Source organism: Typopeltis vanoorti, chromosome 4 (genome assembly GCF_054136105.1).
Source record: "Typopeltis vanoorti isolate ZY-2024b chromosome 4, IOZ_Tvanoo_1.0, whole genome shotgun sequence".
NCBI lineage: Eukaryota > Metazoa > Arthropoda > Arachnida > Uropygi > Thelyphonidae > Typopeltis > Typopeltis vanoorti.
The window spans coordinates 136,818,752-136,836,052 of NC_143552.1; the positions used below are offsets into that span (position 1 = coordinate 136,818,752).

At 34.8% G+C, this 17,301-nt stretch overlaps 1 protein-coding gene across 1 annotated transcript in view; it reads right to left on the reverse strand.

Moving 5' to 3' along the window:
* LOC150107699 (ubiquitin-conjugating enzyme E2 Q1) overlaps positions 1–17,301 on the reverse strand; it is a 201,965-nt gene that overhangs the window by 64,919 nt on the left and 119,745 nt on the right. Inside the window, exons 7-8 of the mRNA XM_090392011.1 lie at positions 5,223–5,330; positions 733–846 (exon numbers count right to left, since the gene is read on the reverse strand). Of these exons, the coding sequence (XP_090248137.1) occupies positions 733–846; positions 5,223–5,330 (222 nt within the window). The remainder of the gene's footprint in view (positions 1–732; positions 847–5,222; positions 5,331–17,301) is intronic.

Consider the following 17,301-nt stretch of genomic DNA (forward strand, 5'->3'; position numbering starts at 1 on the left):
ATCATCATGATACAAGTTATTCTCTTCCATGATTCAGGTGGGTTCCAGCTATCCATCCTTTCTGACATCTTGTATATGAATGAAGAAGGGTCCAAACTTTTAAATGAAGAGAAGTGTGTGTTAATACATGTAACTTACGGAAAAATATAATTAATTATAAATATGTCAAATTTATCCCGAACACCCTGTAAATGTAGTGTTTTGAAAAGCTTTTACCTGGGAACCTTGTCATATGACTAAGTAGAAATCCTTGTCGTATTCTCATGATTTCTCAACTTCTATTTGGCCTGCACCCAGCTCTCAAGTTCTTAATTAGAACACTTAGTAGAGAAATTCCTTTGTAATTCTAACATTCTTTTATTCCCTTTTTTATAAATGGAAAGCTCTATTCAAAGATTTTTTCAAAATCGTACAAATATAGTCAGCTTAAAAAATAAGCATATTTTGAAATAGGAAAGCATGCAAAAGTATATTTTGTAGGTAGTAAAATAACCGGAATTTGTTTAGAATTAAATAGAACGTATTACTTTTAATTTATATTACTTATGACTTATAGTGTACAATTACCAATAACTCTCCTCTAGCATGATAATGTATAGCAGTTTGTCCAAATGCTTATTTCTTTAGTGCTAATAATGTTATCTACTAAAATATCAAGAATTCATTGCTATTTATTTATAAAAAAAAATTAAAAAAAAAAAAGCCTGGAGAAACACAAAATTGGATAAATACCTTGCTTACCTTGGTCACTTTATTACCCCCAAACTGAATGCGAGCTTTACCTTTTACCAGTGTGGCTGCTATTTGAAGAATAATTGCTTCAACTGTATATGCACTACTCCAACCCTAGAAAAAACAATTACATATATATATATACCAGTGAAATTTATTTTCAATAGTTAAAAGCATGTTTTAGCTCTTGCAACACCAAGAACGAATAAGATCTAATTTCAAATGATTATTTTTTCTTAGTTACAAAACACAAAATAAAATATTACAATTTTGAACTATTCATGGCAAGGGGCAGGCTGGAGGGGAGATCAGAATTACACACAAAATCAATTATTGGTATAAAATATAAGACAACCCCCCCCCCATTGCAATTCATATGCAATTAAGCATATTTTATTGGTATTTTTAAGGAGATGATAACGTATACAACTAGAATAATTCAATTACCACTTCTCACATTTCAAAGTCAAAACTGACATCAGGAACAACAATACATTCACTATGTACAATCTACTAACTTATTTGCATATTGTATGCAGACATCTTTATCTGTGTACTGTTCCTAATGATGACAATCTGACTGGCAAAATATAAGAAATAATTAAAATAATTTAATTATTAGTATCTAAAAATGCCACAATGAATAACAAATAATTTATTTGATCGCCATATAAACATGTTCAAATTCACTCACAATTACAACAAAATAACTTGAGTTCAAGAATAAAATCAAAACTCCAAATTATAAGTTGAAAATTTCTACAATCACTACATCAAGTAAACAGAACAACATAGTCACCCGAAAAGATGCAGAGTCCTGAATTATAGTTGTTGCAAGTCATTTTTCCTTTTTCTTAAAAAAAAAATAATAACTTATGAATTTCAATCCTCAATTTGATTTATTGCCCTAACTGGAGAGAGAAAATTACAGGCAATTTTCTCAGATAACACGCAATCATCCATTCACAATTTACCCACCACCAGTCCTATTCTCAAAAATATCTTATATTTTTGAGAATAGGATTAATCGTATAGAAACCCTTCGTTAATTTCAATGTCTCAATCATATCACCCCTTTTCCGCCTATCAACCAATTTTTGCAACCCACAAATCTTCAACCTGTTCTCATAAGGTTCATTCCACAGACCTGCTATCATCTTGGTCACTCGTCTCTGGATCCTCTCCACCTCCTCCCCATCAAGAAGAAACCCTGGCGCCCATATCTGGGCACAGTAGTCTAGATGGGGTCTTATCAAGGCTCGATATAGAGGAAAAATAACTTGTTTGTCTCTGCTTGTTAAAGTTTTTTCAGCAACCAAGTGATTTGATGAGCTGATTTAGCCACTTTTGCAATGTGCCCCCTAAACTTCAATTTACCTGCAAATTTTTGACATCCTGTGCACTCACAATTGCTCTACCCAACTTTGCATCATCAGCAAACAAGTGAACACTTCCTCTCAGATCCTTTCCTATATCGTTAATGAACAAACTGAAAAGTAGTGGTTCAAGAACAGAACCCTGTGGCACACCCACTAGTCACAAGCCGTCTTTTGGACTCCACTCCTGAATAAACCACTCTCTGGTATCTCTCCAACCACCCTCCTATCCATTTCACTATCTTTTTTCATTAAACAAAACTCACTCCAGACAAAATCTGTATTCCAGTCACACAGAAGCCCTTTCATCCATCATATCTATTTCATAAATCTAAAAACTGCACATCATTCCCTACCTCACAAGATATGTTCTGACTAATATGTAATCATAGCCTTTCTTTTGAATTCTTAACCTGGTAACAGACTTAGTAACTTAACTATGTTTTTCACTTCTTCCAGTAACAGTTTCATAGATGGTGCCAATTAATTTTTAGTTGGTGTTGTCTGTTACAATTTTTTTTTTTAAATTTAAACTAGTCCCACTGTTATACTCAATTGTTGTTTCATGTACTGTGACAAACTGTTCTTGTGCTCTGAAGATGCTGGATATAATACCAGTAAAATATTAGCTAATAGGTTAATAAATATTCGGACCTGCCAGAACTAATATTTTTAATCTCTGTAACAGGAAAACTTGATTTTATTGTATTATATGTTGATCATGTATAACTTATAACCATAAGTATCAACTATGAATAAGCAAGTGAGTAATACTTGTAGAATTTTATTAATTTCAACTGAAAATTACTTCAACATGTTTTGCTATCTTTTTTGGCTAACAGCATCTTCAGGAAGATGTTCAACACAAAAACTCAAATGTTTCAAACATCCATTATTTTCATAAAATGAAAGACATCGGATCAGTTTAATCACATGTATCATTAAACATATCATACAAAGTTAGTACATTGTTATGCAAACCTTGTACATGATCACAGGCATAGCAGATATCCCAAATGTTTAATTAACCCCTTAACGTACCAATTAAAAATCAGAAAGTGGTCGTTTTTCTGCCAAATTTTTGGGCGAGGGTGATTTGCTGGATCAAATTCATCATTATTTGAAAAATAAGATGAATTTGTGCAAACGCAAATGAAATTGCTGATACACGACGTTGGCAACTTTTCTCGGCTGAAAGGAAATAAGCACAAGATAGTCTAGCGTCTATATTCGGTCGTATTTATATGTGAAACCAAAATTCAAAATCAATTTTGGTGCAATAAACAAAAGACGTGTCACAGACATCTTTGTATGTTAAGGGGTTAGACTTCTGGATGTCATGAGGTGCAATTCCTTGGTTTCTATTATTCAGGAATCGTACAAATTCAGGATTTCTCAAACTTTTTCATATATAAGTTAGTGATAGGATTGGGCTGGATAGCAGCAAGCACACTGCCAGACCATATTTTTGGTAGTAAAATTTTCCTTTCCAAGTGAAGAATGAGAATTGAAGGTAGTAATGGAAGAGGCATGTAATGTCAAGAGCAAATATCAATAGTAAATATCCTTGCAGACGTGTAATGTTAAGAGTAAATAGGTCTGCAAGGATATTTACTATTGATATTTGCTCTTGACATTACATGCCTCTTCCATTACTACCTTCAATTCTCATTCTTCACTTGGAAAGGAAAATTTTACTACCAAAATATGGTTTGGCAATGAGTTCCTCCTCTATCATCCCCCATCACTAATAATCCTAAAGATGCATGCCTGTTTGAGATATGTTGACAATATGTTTACTATATGGAAGCATAGACAGAAAGACCTTGAAGATTTTGTATAATTCCTAAATAATTGCCATCAAAAGATCAAATTCACATTAGAAATGGAAAAAGATGGTAAATTACCATTCCTAGTCAATCAACAAAAATGATTCTGCGGATTAACATTAGAGGTTTATAGAAAACAAACCCATATGAACAGGTATTTGCATGCAAGCTTTTCCCATGATCTTCAACAAAAATTAGTTATCAAAAATATTAAAAAACAGAGTATTAAATAGGGTCAAATTGGGAGAAGTTTCAAATTTTGTAAAAAAGAATATATAAGCAACACTGAAAATAAGCGAAGAAGCACACGCATCCTTGTAGAACATCACACTGGATTGGCATCCTCTGTAGCTTAGAAGAGAATACTTTGTTAGAATGTTCAAGGAGTCATCCAAGATAAATTTACTCATACTGCATATTAAACAGACTTTACAAGGAATGTACTTCATGACCTCTGTTATGTGAGTAATCATGTACATGGTTTGCACAACATACAGACTTTGCATGCATGATATGTTTAACTGTCAATTCAATGTCTTTTTGAGATCTTTTTTGTGTTAAATATCTTACTGAAGATGCTATCAGACAAAAAAGACAACATGATGAAGTAACTTTCAATTTAAATTATTATTCAAGTTCCATGAGTTTAATCTGCTTGATTATTCAAATTATTCATAGCTAATTATTTAAAAAAATATATCCTCGAGTATGTAATTACAACTAGCCAGTTGCTTTCTAGTCTTGTGAACTCATGTTTTGTTCTGACAAAGACTGCAGAGGCACACTATTTCTCATATTATGACCACCACCACCACCACAAGCACACCATTTCACCTATCGCCCACCACTTCTTTTGTGTTAAGTTCATTTTCCAATCATTTCAAAAGATCACTTTCATTTATGTCTCTTTGTTCTTTGTGTTCTCCAATTCAGTGTGAAATTTCTCACTATCTCAGAAAATATTCCACAAGCTGATGAATAAACTGACTTGTGAAATTTCACAAAAACTGATGAAAAAATTGCAATAAAACTAATTGTATGAAAAATGCTATTAAGTTATCAGTCCAACAGGAATTTTTGTAATCAGCATGATTTTAATTGAGTTTTTTAATGATGTGTTCTCTAATTTTATGCTTACATAAAGTGATAATATTTGAGTATAGAAAAATAGACATTAACAAATGTAAAGTATTTTTATAGAACTAATTATATAAAACAACAAAAACTTGAAGTAAAAATTCAAATATTTTATTGTATAATCTGAAATAGGTATACAATTCATTACCTGTTTTGTAAGTAGTTCCATACAGATAGCTCCTCCTCCAAGAACATAACCACCAGAAATCATAGGATGAACAACCCTTATAAAAGGTGGTTCAAATGGATACGTTTCCTAAAGAGATTTCATACCTATCAATTTTATAAAAATACAGTTGGGTAAGCAGATTTAAGCATCTGTAAAAAAATTACTAGCAATAAAATATGATGTACACCCTCTGTCCAAAAAGAAACCGAACTTTTGATAGAAAATAAAACAGGCCAATTATAATTATTGAAATCATTTATTTCAATCAATTTACTCTCCCTCAGCTTCAATACAGCGTTTGGCACGGTCAATTAATTTGTTAAATGAGATTTTTTTATATCAGTTTTTTTGGGATACTGTTGAGGGTCGTGGTTACTGCCGTTCGAACGTTTTCAGTGGTGTCACATCACTTTCTTTTCATTGGCAAATGAAGTCAGGGGAAGAGAAAGAAGTCACAGGTGCTAAATCAGGTAAATACGGTGAGTGATCCAACACACAAACTTGGTTTTTGCTCATAAACTGTCTCACAATGTTCAAACGATGAGATGGTGCATTATCGCGCAAAAGTGACCAGCTGCCTGCATCACGATATTCATGCTGCATGTGATGAATTCTTGCTATCAATCGCTTCAAAACTTCGAGATAAAACTCACCATTGACCGTTTGGCCAGGCGGAACGAATTATTTGTGGATAATGCCCTTGGAATCATAGAAACAAATCAGCATTGTCTTTACTTTTGACTTCTCCAAGCAACTTTTTTTTCGGATGCCCCTCTTCTGGTAGTCTCAACTCAGCACTCTGTTTTAGCTCATACTCAAAACACCACATTTCGTCACCAGTAACGATCATTTTAAGGAAGCTTGGGGTCCTTACAAACGGTTTTAATGAGGTCCTTGCACTGTTAAATTCGATACATTTTTTGGTCGTCGGTCAACTTGTGGGAAACAAATCGCAAATTCAATTTATGAAGGACCAAACTCTCGGTCAAAATGTTGTGCACAGTTGATTTTGGAATCCCCAATTCATCTTCAATCAATCTCATGGACGATTTCGGGTTTTTTTTTTTATAAAATCATGCACTTTTTGGATGTTAACTTCGCTCAGTCCAGTTTTTGGACAGAACAGCTTTCCATCATCCTCAAGCATCTCACAACCACTTTGAAATCGCTTAAACCACTCGTAAACTTGAGTACGAGATATGCATTCATCATTGTATGCTTTTTGAAGCATTTGATGAGTTTCAGTAAAACGTTTACCAAGTTTAACACAAAAGTCAATTGCAGCTCTCTGTTTGAAAATCACTTTCCGACTGTCCGTTAAAACACAGCAGTCACTCTTGGCACTATAACTCTGCTTCTAACAAAACAAATGTCATAAACAGTTGACACAACACTAATTAAGGATGCCACTTTCGACAACAAAAAGATACAACAGGTTGCACCACTAGTTTCTTTTCTCAAAAAGTTGAGTTTCTTTTTGGACAGAGGGTGTACAACTAAGTTTTTTTGTTATCCCACCCATGGAAGACTAATTCTATTGGACATCAGTAGCATGCATGGGTAAGTTAAGTTTTAAATAATCTGGAAATCCTGCTCTAAAGACTTAAAGTAAGAATAGAATTTTTGAAAGCTATAGGCTTCCAATAAGCAGGATTTTGCCCAGTTAATGAAAAATTCCAATCACTTAAAGATATTAAACAACATTCAATATTTGTTATAGGATTCGAACCTACAGCCTACTGGAGAGCAGATACATTCAGCCCAACTTGTATGGCATTCCTTAATCATGATTTCATGATAGCAATGGAACAGAATAAGAAAAAAAACAGTCATTCTTATTGTCTCGGACAAATCGAGGTCACCATGAACAACCATCTATTCCAGTCTATTAATGAAGTTATTGTTTTCTGTCAAAGTTCTATCTAGCTATGTTCTTGATTATTCATTTCCTTCTTGGTCTTTCATTTTTTACAATTTTCAGAGACCTTTCAATCAACAAACTGTTGTAACTGTTTTTTCTTTGAATCTTGATATCACAAATATATAGTTTAATTCTTTTGTGATCTCCTCACTGGTTTTCATTTTAGTGTACATTGATTAGTTATTTTCTTCAAATACTTGTTTTCAAACCTGCTAATTTTTGTTTTAACTTTTGTTTGTCAACCCAAAGTTCTGCACCATAAAGAAGTATGAGGAGTACCATTAGTTATATACTCTAATTTTAAGCTGTCTGTGCAAATACATACTTTTTCCAAATATTTAAGAGTGCTCAAAGCTCATACCACTCTCCATTCTGCCGAATAGTCTGTTCATAACTCAACTTGTGATTACAGTGTCCAAACAATTAAAATTGTAAAAATAAAAGGGGTGCTTAAGGGTCAAAGCTGTATAGCTGAGAGGAGATCTCCACATAGCCTTTAAAGGAATGCGGAGAACCAACCAGGTCTTCTGACCTAAGTTTCAATCCTCACCTTCTCGTGGTACACCCTGTCAGGTATCTACCTGGATACTGAACGAACAAGGATGGGGATGGCAATTTGGGATTTAGCCAACCAAATTGTATTCATCTTAGCTTAAACCAAAATACAACATGACAAAATTGCATGCAGGCTGGGGCATCACCCGGTTAAACAAGGCACCCCGTTGTTTTCACTAGGGAACCAGGGCAAACAGCGAAAAGTCAGCTACTGGAACAAATCTGAAAAAACACCCCAACTCAACATCGCCAGAGTTAAAGATTGGTACAATCAAGGAAAAGAAGGAGTAGCCATAGTATTCAACACAAAATACGAGGCTAATCTTCTTGAATGGCAGGCAATCTGAACATATGACAAGGTGCCAAGAGAGAAGCTATTCAATATGCTACAGTTATATGGGGTCAATGGGGCATTAAATCAAGCAATACTTAGTCTCTATTTAAGTTGTAAGTCAGCAGTTAGAAATGAAGGAAGTACATGAAGATGGTTTAATGTTAAATCTGGTGTGAGACAAGGATGTACATTATCCCCTCTGTTATTCATTATCTATATGGATCACATTATGAAGGAAAGTGGTATTAAACATGATATCAAAATTTGAGATGTTAATGTCAGCTCTTTTGCTTTATGCAGACAATGTTATACTTCTAAATAAATACTCTACAAGCCTGCAAGATTCTCTGACTAAATTGAATAACTGTTGTAACAGATATGGTATGAAGGTCAGCATTAAAAAGACAAAGACAATTTAAATAGGGCAGAAGCATTGAAAATGTCAACCGTGTTGTGAATGGAGAACCTGTGGAACAAGTAAAACATTTCAGCTATGTACTATTTTTAGTGAAGATGGTAAATTAAATATGGAAATAGACAACAGAATCAACAAAGTTGGTATGGTAGGAAGTCAATAGAATAAATTCATATGGAAGAGAGAAATTAGTCAGAACACTAAATTAGTATACACAACACAGTGTTCAAACCAGTTTTAACTTATGGATCTAGAGCTGGGTCAGAAGTAAAACACTTGACCAAGGACTAGATTCGTGAAAAGATGGCATCAATGGCAATACCATATTAAAAACGAGGACATCAGGAAAGAAATTGACATTGTCAGCATCTAGGAATGCATTAGCAGAGCTAATTTCTATCATCTAAGGCACTTTGTACAGTGCCTTAGATGATAGAAATATAAGATCTGATAATGTTGGAGTCTTGACAAATAACAAACTGACATGTACCCTCAAGGGGTGTACAGGATATGATAGTACTACATGAAAAATTTACATCATTACTAACTTCCTATCTACAATTTTCCTCCAAATCAGTCTGTTACTTGTCAAGACTCCAACATTATCAGATCTTATATTTCCATCGTCTAAGGCACTTTGTACCATATCAATTCACCTATATCTTGGTCTTCCTCTGGGTCATTTTCCTGCCAACCTGGCAGAGAACACTTGTTTTGCCAAGCTTTCCTCGTCCATTCTGTTTAAGTGACCATACCACCTGAGATTAGCTCTGCTAACGCATTCCTGCATGCCGACAATGCCAAGTTCTTTCCTAATATCCTCATTTTTAATATGATATTGCTATTGATGCCATCTGTTCACACCTATAATCTTTCTCAGGACCCTCATATCTGCAATCTCTAGTCTTTGGTTCAGTGTTTTACTTCTGACCCAGCTCTCAGATCCATAAGTTAAAACTGGTTTGAACACTGCCTTGTATACAGCTAATTTAGCGTTCCGAATAACTTCTCTCTTATTCCCTATGAATTTATTCAATTGACTTCCTACCATACCAACTTTTGTTGATTCTGTTTATTTCTATATTTAATTTACCATCTTCACTATAAATCGTATATAGCTGAAATGTTTTACTTGTTCCACAGGTTCTCCATTCACAAAACAGTTGACATTTTCAATGCCTATTTTCATTGTCTTTGTATTTTTATTGCTGACCTTCATACCATGTCTATTACAACAGTTATTCAATTTAGTCAGGGAATCTTGCAGACTTGTAGAGGATTTATTTAGAAGTATAACATCATCCGCATAAAGCAAAAGAGCTGACATTAACATCTCCAATTGTGATATCATGTTTAATACCACTTTCCTTCATAATGTGATCCATATAGATAATGAATAACAGAGGGGATAGTGTACATCCTTGTCTCACATACCAGATTTAACATTAAACCATCTTCATGTACTTATTTCATTTCTAACTGCTGACTTACAACTCAAATAAAGACTAAGTATTGCTTGATATAATGCCCCACTGACACCATATAACTGCAGCGTATCGAATAGCTTCTCTCTTGGCACCTTGTCATATGCCTTTTCCAAATCGACAAATCTTAAACAGATCTTTGTTATATTCCCATGATTTCTCTACTATTTGTCGTAAAGTGAAGATCTGATCCTGACAGCCTCTATTTGAACTGAATCCAACTTGGTCTTCAACAAGCTTTTCTGCCACAATTCTTCTCAATTGTTTCTCAAGTATACTTGCATATATCTTACCAGGAACACTTAGTAGGGATATACCTCTATAATTCTCAAATTCAGTTTTATTTCCCTTTTTTATATATGGGTACTATGAGAGCTCTACTCCAATCATCGGGAATTCGTCCCTCTGTCCAGGCATTCTGAACTATGCAGTGCAACCACTGTAAGAATTTTATGCCACCATACTTCAGCATTTCTGGTCAAATATCATCTACTCCTGCTGCCTTTCCACATTTCAAGCCTTTGATGGCTTTTTCTACTTCAAGTATGGATATGTATTCCTGACTGCATGTCTGGTCAGTGTTTTTTTATAATCGTGCTGTCATCACTGCTTGTTTTATTTAGCAGTTTTTCAAAGTAATTACTCCATACTTCAAGGATATCTTTTTCTCTCGTTTTCATGTCACCTTTATCATCTCTAACTCCTTTTATAGCACTCTTTCCTCCATTCCCAAGCGTCTTCAACAACCTCCAGAATATTTTGCCACCTTCTTGATATTTATTTTCTATGTTCTTGCCAAAGTCCTCCCATGACTTTTGTTTAGCTAGTTTTACACACTGTTTAGCTTTATTACATTTGTTCATGTATTCTCTAAGAGCACAAGATGACTTATTTGCCAGGAACTTTTGATATGCTTTCTTCTTTTCCTTCACTGCCTCTTTAACTTCCTGTGTCCACGATGGAGTTCTAATTTTTCTATCCTTGCAGACAACTTCACCACATGCCTCTCTAGCTGAATCAAGAGTTTGCCACTGAATCTCCAATGTTTGGTTCCTGTTCTCAAACTCTGATTTTTTCTTCAATAATCTTTGTGTATTTTAGTCTACAGTTCACATCTGAGAGCTGACCAACTTTTATTTGCTTTAAAACTTTCTTACATGTTATTCTTTTCAATATGAAATTCAATTTTATCCTGCTCAAGACTAAATAGTGATCACTTCCAATTTCAAATCCTCTGTACACTTGTCCTGCACCAGGAAAAAATCATCACTTTCACAATAACATAGTCAATGAGACTTTTCTTATTCCTTGCCTCTTCTCTCCATGTGAATTTGTGCACATTTTTATGTTGAAACATGGTGTTAAATCCATGTCCTGAGCAGAAATCCAACAGAATATTTGCCATTATTATCAGCTTTGCTCTTTTCTCCAAATTTTCCTAAAATAGTTTTGTATGTTTGACAGTTTCCTTATTGTTTTTGAATACCATCTTATCTGCATATTGGATATGGATGCAAAGTTCCACCATGCACTGATTGAACAATATGATGTGAGTGGGAAGAGAAAATACCTGCATAACTCTTCAACTACTGTATACATTTTCAATATTCCAAATGTTATTGTTGAAGTAGTATTTTGACAGTACTGGAGTATGATGCTAGGCGTGTATGTCTATATTTCATATTGGAGGTTTAATGGAATATTTTCAACACTGGGAAAGGATTAAAACTAATTTTCTTTTTAAGGTTACGTGGTAGTCAGCATTCATAGCAAAGAATTTATGGAGACAGCACACGTGTTAGAATAATTACTTTACTTAATATTAGGAAAGTAACATTAGATGTTACTTTAGTACAGTGGTCGCCAAAGTGGTCGATAACATTGTTATTGACATGGTTATAACATTGTTAGAGGTCGATAGAAAAATATAAGACATCATGGTACGGGTAATATTTAATTCGTCTAACTTGGATTACCTCCATCCTGAATGACAACGGAATTAAGAGTGAATCGTGGGAACAGTGACATGAATAGGACCTGTAAGATGGAGCAAGGTCATGAAAATAGTTATGGAGGCCAATCATGTAGGCCAAAATGACGTATTTACCAATAAACGATGTCCGTGGTTCCTACCCATGGTACATCCTATATATACCTATAGGAAGATTGTATTATTATTATTTTGTTATCTAAATTATCATCATCATCAGATTCCTGCCATGTACCCTCAAGGGGTGTACAGGATATGACAGTACTACATGAAAAAACTACATCATTACTAACTTCCTATCTACAATTTTCCTCCAAATCAGTCTGTTACTTGTCAAGACTCCAACATAATCAGATCTTATATTTCTATCGTCTAAGGCACTTTGTACCGTATCAATCCACCTATATATTGGTCTTCCTCTGGGTCGTTTTCCTGCCAACCTGGCAGAGAACACTTGTTTTGCTAATCTTTCTTCACATATTCTGTTCAAGTGACCATACCACCTGGGATTAGCTCTGCTAACGCATTCCTGGATGCTGACAATGTCAAGTTCTTTCCTAATATCGTCGTTTTTAATATGATATTGCCATTGATGCCATCTGTTCATGCCTATAATCTTTCTCAGGACTCTCATATCTGCAGTCTCTAGTCTTTGGTCAAGTGTTTTACTTCTGACCCAGCTCTCAGATCCATAAGTTAAAACTGGTTTGAACACTGTCTTGTATACAGCTAATTTAGTGTTCCGACTAATTTCTTTCTTATTCCATATGAATTTATTCAATTGACTTCCCACCATACCAGCTTTGCTGATTCTGTTGTCTATTTCTATATTTAATTTACCATCTTCAGTAAAAATCGTGCCTAAGTAGCTGAAATGTTTTACTTGTTCCACAGGTTCTCCATTCACAACACAGTTGACATTTTCAGCGATTCTGCCTATTTTCATTGTCTTTGTCTTTTTATTGCTGACCTTCATACCATAGCTATTACAACAGCTATTCAATTTAGTCAGAGAATCTTGCATACTTGTAGCGGATTTATTTAGAAGTAGAACATCATCTGCATAAAGCAAAGAGCTGACATTAACATCTCCAATTTTGATATCAGGTTTAATACCACATTCCTTCATAATGTGATCCATATAGATAATGAATAACAGACGGGATAATGTACATCCTTGTCTCACACCAGATTTAACATTAAACCATCTTCCTGTACTTCCTTCAATTCTAACTGCTGACTTACAACTCAAATAAAGACTAAGTATTGCTTGATATAATGCCCCATTGACACCATATAACTGCAGCGTATTAAATAGCTTCTCTCTTGGCACCTTGTCATATGCCTTTACCAAATCGACAAAACTTAAATACAGATCTTTGTTATATTCCCATGCTTTCTCGACTATTTGTCGTAAAGTGAAGATCTGATCCTGACAGCCTCTATTTGGCCTGAATCCAGCTTGTTCTTCACCAAGCTTTTCTTCCACAATTCTTCTCAACCGTTTCTCAAGTATACTTGAATAGATCTTGCCAGGAACACTCAGTAGGGAAATACCTCTGTAATTCTCACATTCAGTTTTATTTCCCTTTTTATATATGGGTACTATGAGAGCTCTACTCCAATCATCAGGAATTCGTCCCTCTGTCCAGGCTTTCTGAACTATGAAGTGCAACCACTGTAAGACTCTTATACCATCATACTTCAGCATTTCTGGTCGAATATCATCTACTCCTGCTGCCTTTCCACATTTCAAGCCTTTGATGGCTTTTTCTACTTCAAGTATGGATATGTAATCCTGACTGCATGCCTGGTAAGTGTTTTTTATCACTGTTCTGTCATCACTGCTTGTTTCATTTAGCAGTTTTTCAAAGTAATTACTCCATACTTCAAGGATATCTTTTTCTCCTGTTTTCATGTCACCTTTATCATCTCTAATTCCTTTTACAGCACTCTTTCCTCCATTCCTAAGCTTCTTCAACAACCTCCAGAATATTTTGCCATCTTCTTGATATTTATTTTCTATATTCTTGCCAAAGTCCTCCCATGACTTTTGTTTAGCTAGTTTTACACACTGTTTAGCTTTCTTACATTTGTCTCTGTATTCTGTAAGAATAAAAGCTGACTTATTTGCCAGGAACTTTTGATATGCTTTCTTCTTTTCCTTCACTGCCTCTTTAACTTCCTGTGTCCACCAGGGTGTTCTGATTTTTTTTATCCTTGCACACAACCTCACCACATGCCTCTCTGGCAGAATCAATGTTTTCTTCAGAGTTTGCCACTGAATCTCCAAGGTTTGATTCCTGTTCTCAAACTCTTTCATTTTCTTTTCAATAATCTTTCTGTATTTTAGTCTACAGTTCACATCTGAGAGCTGCTCAACTTTTATTCGCTTTAAAACTTTCTTACATGTCATTCTTTTTAATATGAAATTCAATTTTATTCTGCTCAAGACTAAATAGTGATCACTTCCAATTTCAAATCCTCTGTACACTCTGGTGTCCTGCACCAGGGAGAAAACATCACTATCAACAATAACATAGTCAATGAGACTTTTCTTATTCCTAGCCTCTTCTCTCCATGTGAATTTGTGCACATTTTTATGTTGGAACATGGTATTAGTAATAACCAGTCCATGTCCTGAGCAGAAATATCTGTTGGATTTCTGCTCAGGACATGGACTGGTTATTACTAATACCATGTTCCAACATAAAAATGTGCACAAATTCACATGGAGAGAAGAGGCTAGGAATAAGAAAAGTCTCATTGACTATATTATTGTTGATAGTGATGTTTTCTCCCTGGTGCAGGACACCAGAGTGTACAGAGGATTTGAAATTGGAATCTAAATTAAATTTTATATATTATTTATCCCTCCTCTGAAATATGTAATGTTAATAAGGACGTCAAAAACAAAAACATATCCCTTTGACGTTAAGCCAATATAATAATATATACTATATTATATACACAAGAAACACTAGCTATAAAATAAACAATCTAAAAACTCACATAAGCGTCTTTTTTTGCTTGTCCTATCATAATTACACAATAGTAAAATAGAGGAGGTCGATAAAAAGTCAATAAACTCTTGAAGGGGTGGACAGTCAAAGAAGTTCGGCGACCCCCTGCTTTATTGTATAACTAATGGTACTCCTCATAATTCTTTATGGTGTAGAAATTTGGAGTTGCCAAACAAAACCTCTGTATTGAGGTCATCAAGAAGAATGCATAAGTATAAGATATAAGCTGCATAACACTGCACTATGAAAAGGTAAAATAAATCTAGATGCTTGTTAATCTTTTAATTTAGCCTAACATCTCTAAAGTCATCTCATATTGAGATTTTCTTCTGGGCTTGTTCTGGTTGTTATAAGGGTTGCAGATGGGTCCTCCACATTCTTGGAACGATCAATCCATAATTTTTGTTCAGGTTTAGATAATGTTTTAGCATTTCACAGGCTTCTTTGAATTTTTTCTCAAATCAGGTTTTGGTGCGGTGTATGGACTTGGTGCCTTTCCAGTCAATTCTGTAGCATGTTTGGAGTGTGTGGTCTGATAGGCTTGTATTACCATAAAGAAGGGATTTAATGTGGAGTTTGTTTTTGTCCTGTTACCCCTATGTAAGATAGGTTGCAGGTACATTGGATTTTGTAAACCCGTAATTTCGGAAAAAACAGATTTCCGCATTTTGGGGAAAAAAAAAAAAACAGACAGAACACTACTCACATGCAACATTAAGACTACCTTGAAATCCCCAACAAAATTAAGAAATTTACTTAGCTCTTCCAAAGATCCTCTTCCATACCTGGCCCACCCAGGGGTTTACAAAATCCAATGTACCTACAACCTACCTTACATAGGGAAAACAGGATGCACTATCTCAATCAGAAAAGACGAACACAAACAATTCATTAAATACCTCAACTATGGTAAAACAGGCCTATCAGACCACACACTTCAAACATGCCACAGAATCGACTGGAAAGGCACCAAGTCCCTACACCACACCAAAACCTGGTTTGAGAGAAAATTCAAAGAAGCTTGTGAAATGCTAAAACAGTATCCAAACCTGAACAAAAATGGATTGATCATTCCAAGTATGTGGAGGACCCATCTGCAACCCTTATAACAACCAGAACAAGCCCAAAAGAAAATCTCAATATGAGAGGACTTTCAAAATGTTTAATGTAGTTCCGTTTTTAATTTATATTTTAATTTTTTATTTTATTTATTTATTTTTTCCACAAGAGGTCAGGCTAGGTTAAAAAAAATTAACAAGCATCTAGATTAATTTTACCTTTGTATAGTGCAGTGTCATGTAACTTGTATCTTATGCACATGAATTTTACCTGACGATGACCTCAATACAGAGGTCGAAACATTGAATTACTTTCCTAATATTAAGTAAAGTAATTATTCTAACGCATGTTATGTCTCCATAAATTCTTCACTATGAATAAAACTAATTATAATGCTTCTAATATTTCACCTCAGTCACCGAGACACCTTCAGGGATTACAAATGACTTTTGTAAAAACAAATACAATACAATACTAAGTGAAACAGGTGGGTGACTGAAGTCATATCTAGGTGGTACGCCCTCTATGGATCTAGGATGTAACGTGGGATCTCTGATAATTAATATTTCCCAAATTTTGGGAAGTTTTATGCAACCATATTTATTTAAATTTGGTTGATGGTTTTCCTCCAGAAGATCCTGTGGGTTGTATTCAAAATATGGTCTGCAAGGCCAGATTGACCATAGTGATGATTGCAGATGTATGATTTGTGTTCTTCTAAATGGATGGTTGCTGATCTGCGTGTCTCTCTGAAGTAAACCAGCTTGCAGGATCAGCTCCCTCCAACTGAGAAAGGAGGGAGCTGATCTTTGGTGGAATAGATGAGGGGTAGTAAGTTTGCGATGGGGGCTTAAACACTGTGTGGAGGTTGTACTTTTTAAAAAACCTGGCTATTTTTTCTGATGTGCCACGGATGTAGGGTATGGTGATGGATAGGATTGTTTTAATTCTGTAATCGCTGTAATCATTGGAAAGGAAGATGTGTATGAGTTCGGTTGAAAGGGCGGTTCCACTGAAACAAAGCTTGTTGGCTCTATTGGTTAGAGTTTTAATAATGCCATATTGTTGAGGAGTGGTGGTGGGAGAGTTTGTGAATATACCTACCTGTGTGAGTAGGTTTTCTATATACAGAGAAGGAAAGGTTACCATTAGGAAGATGTGTTACGAAAGTGTCTAGGAAGGGTAAACTATTGTTATTTTTCTTTTCCATCGTAAACTGGATTCTTGGATGTAGGCTATTGAGGTGACTGAAGAAGGAGTAATGTGTCTGGGCCATG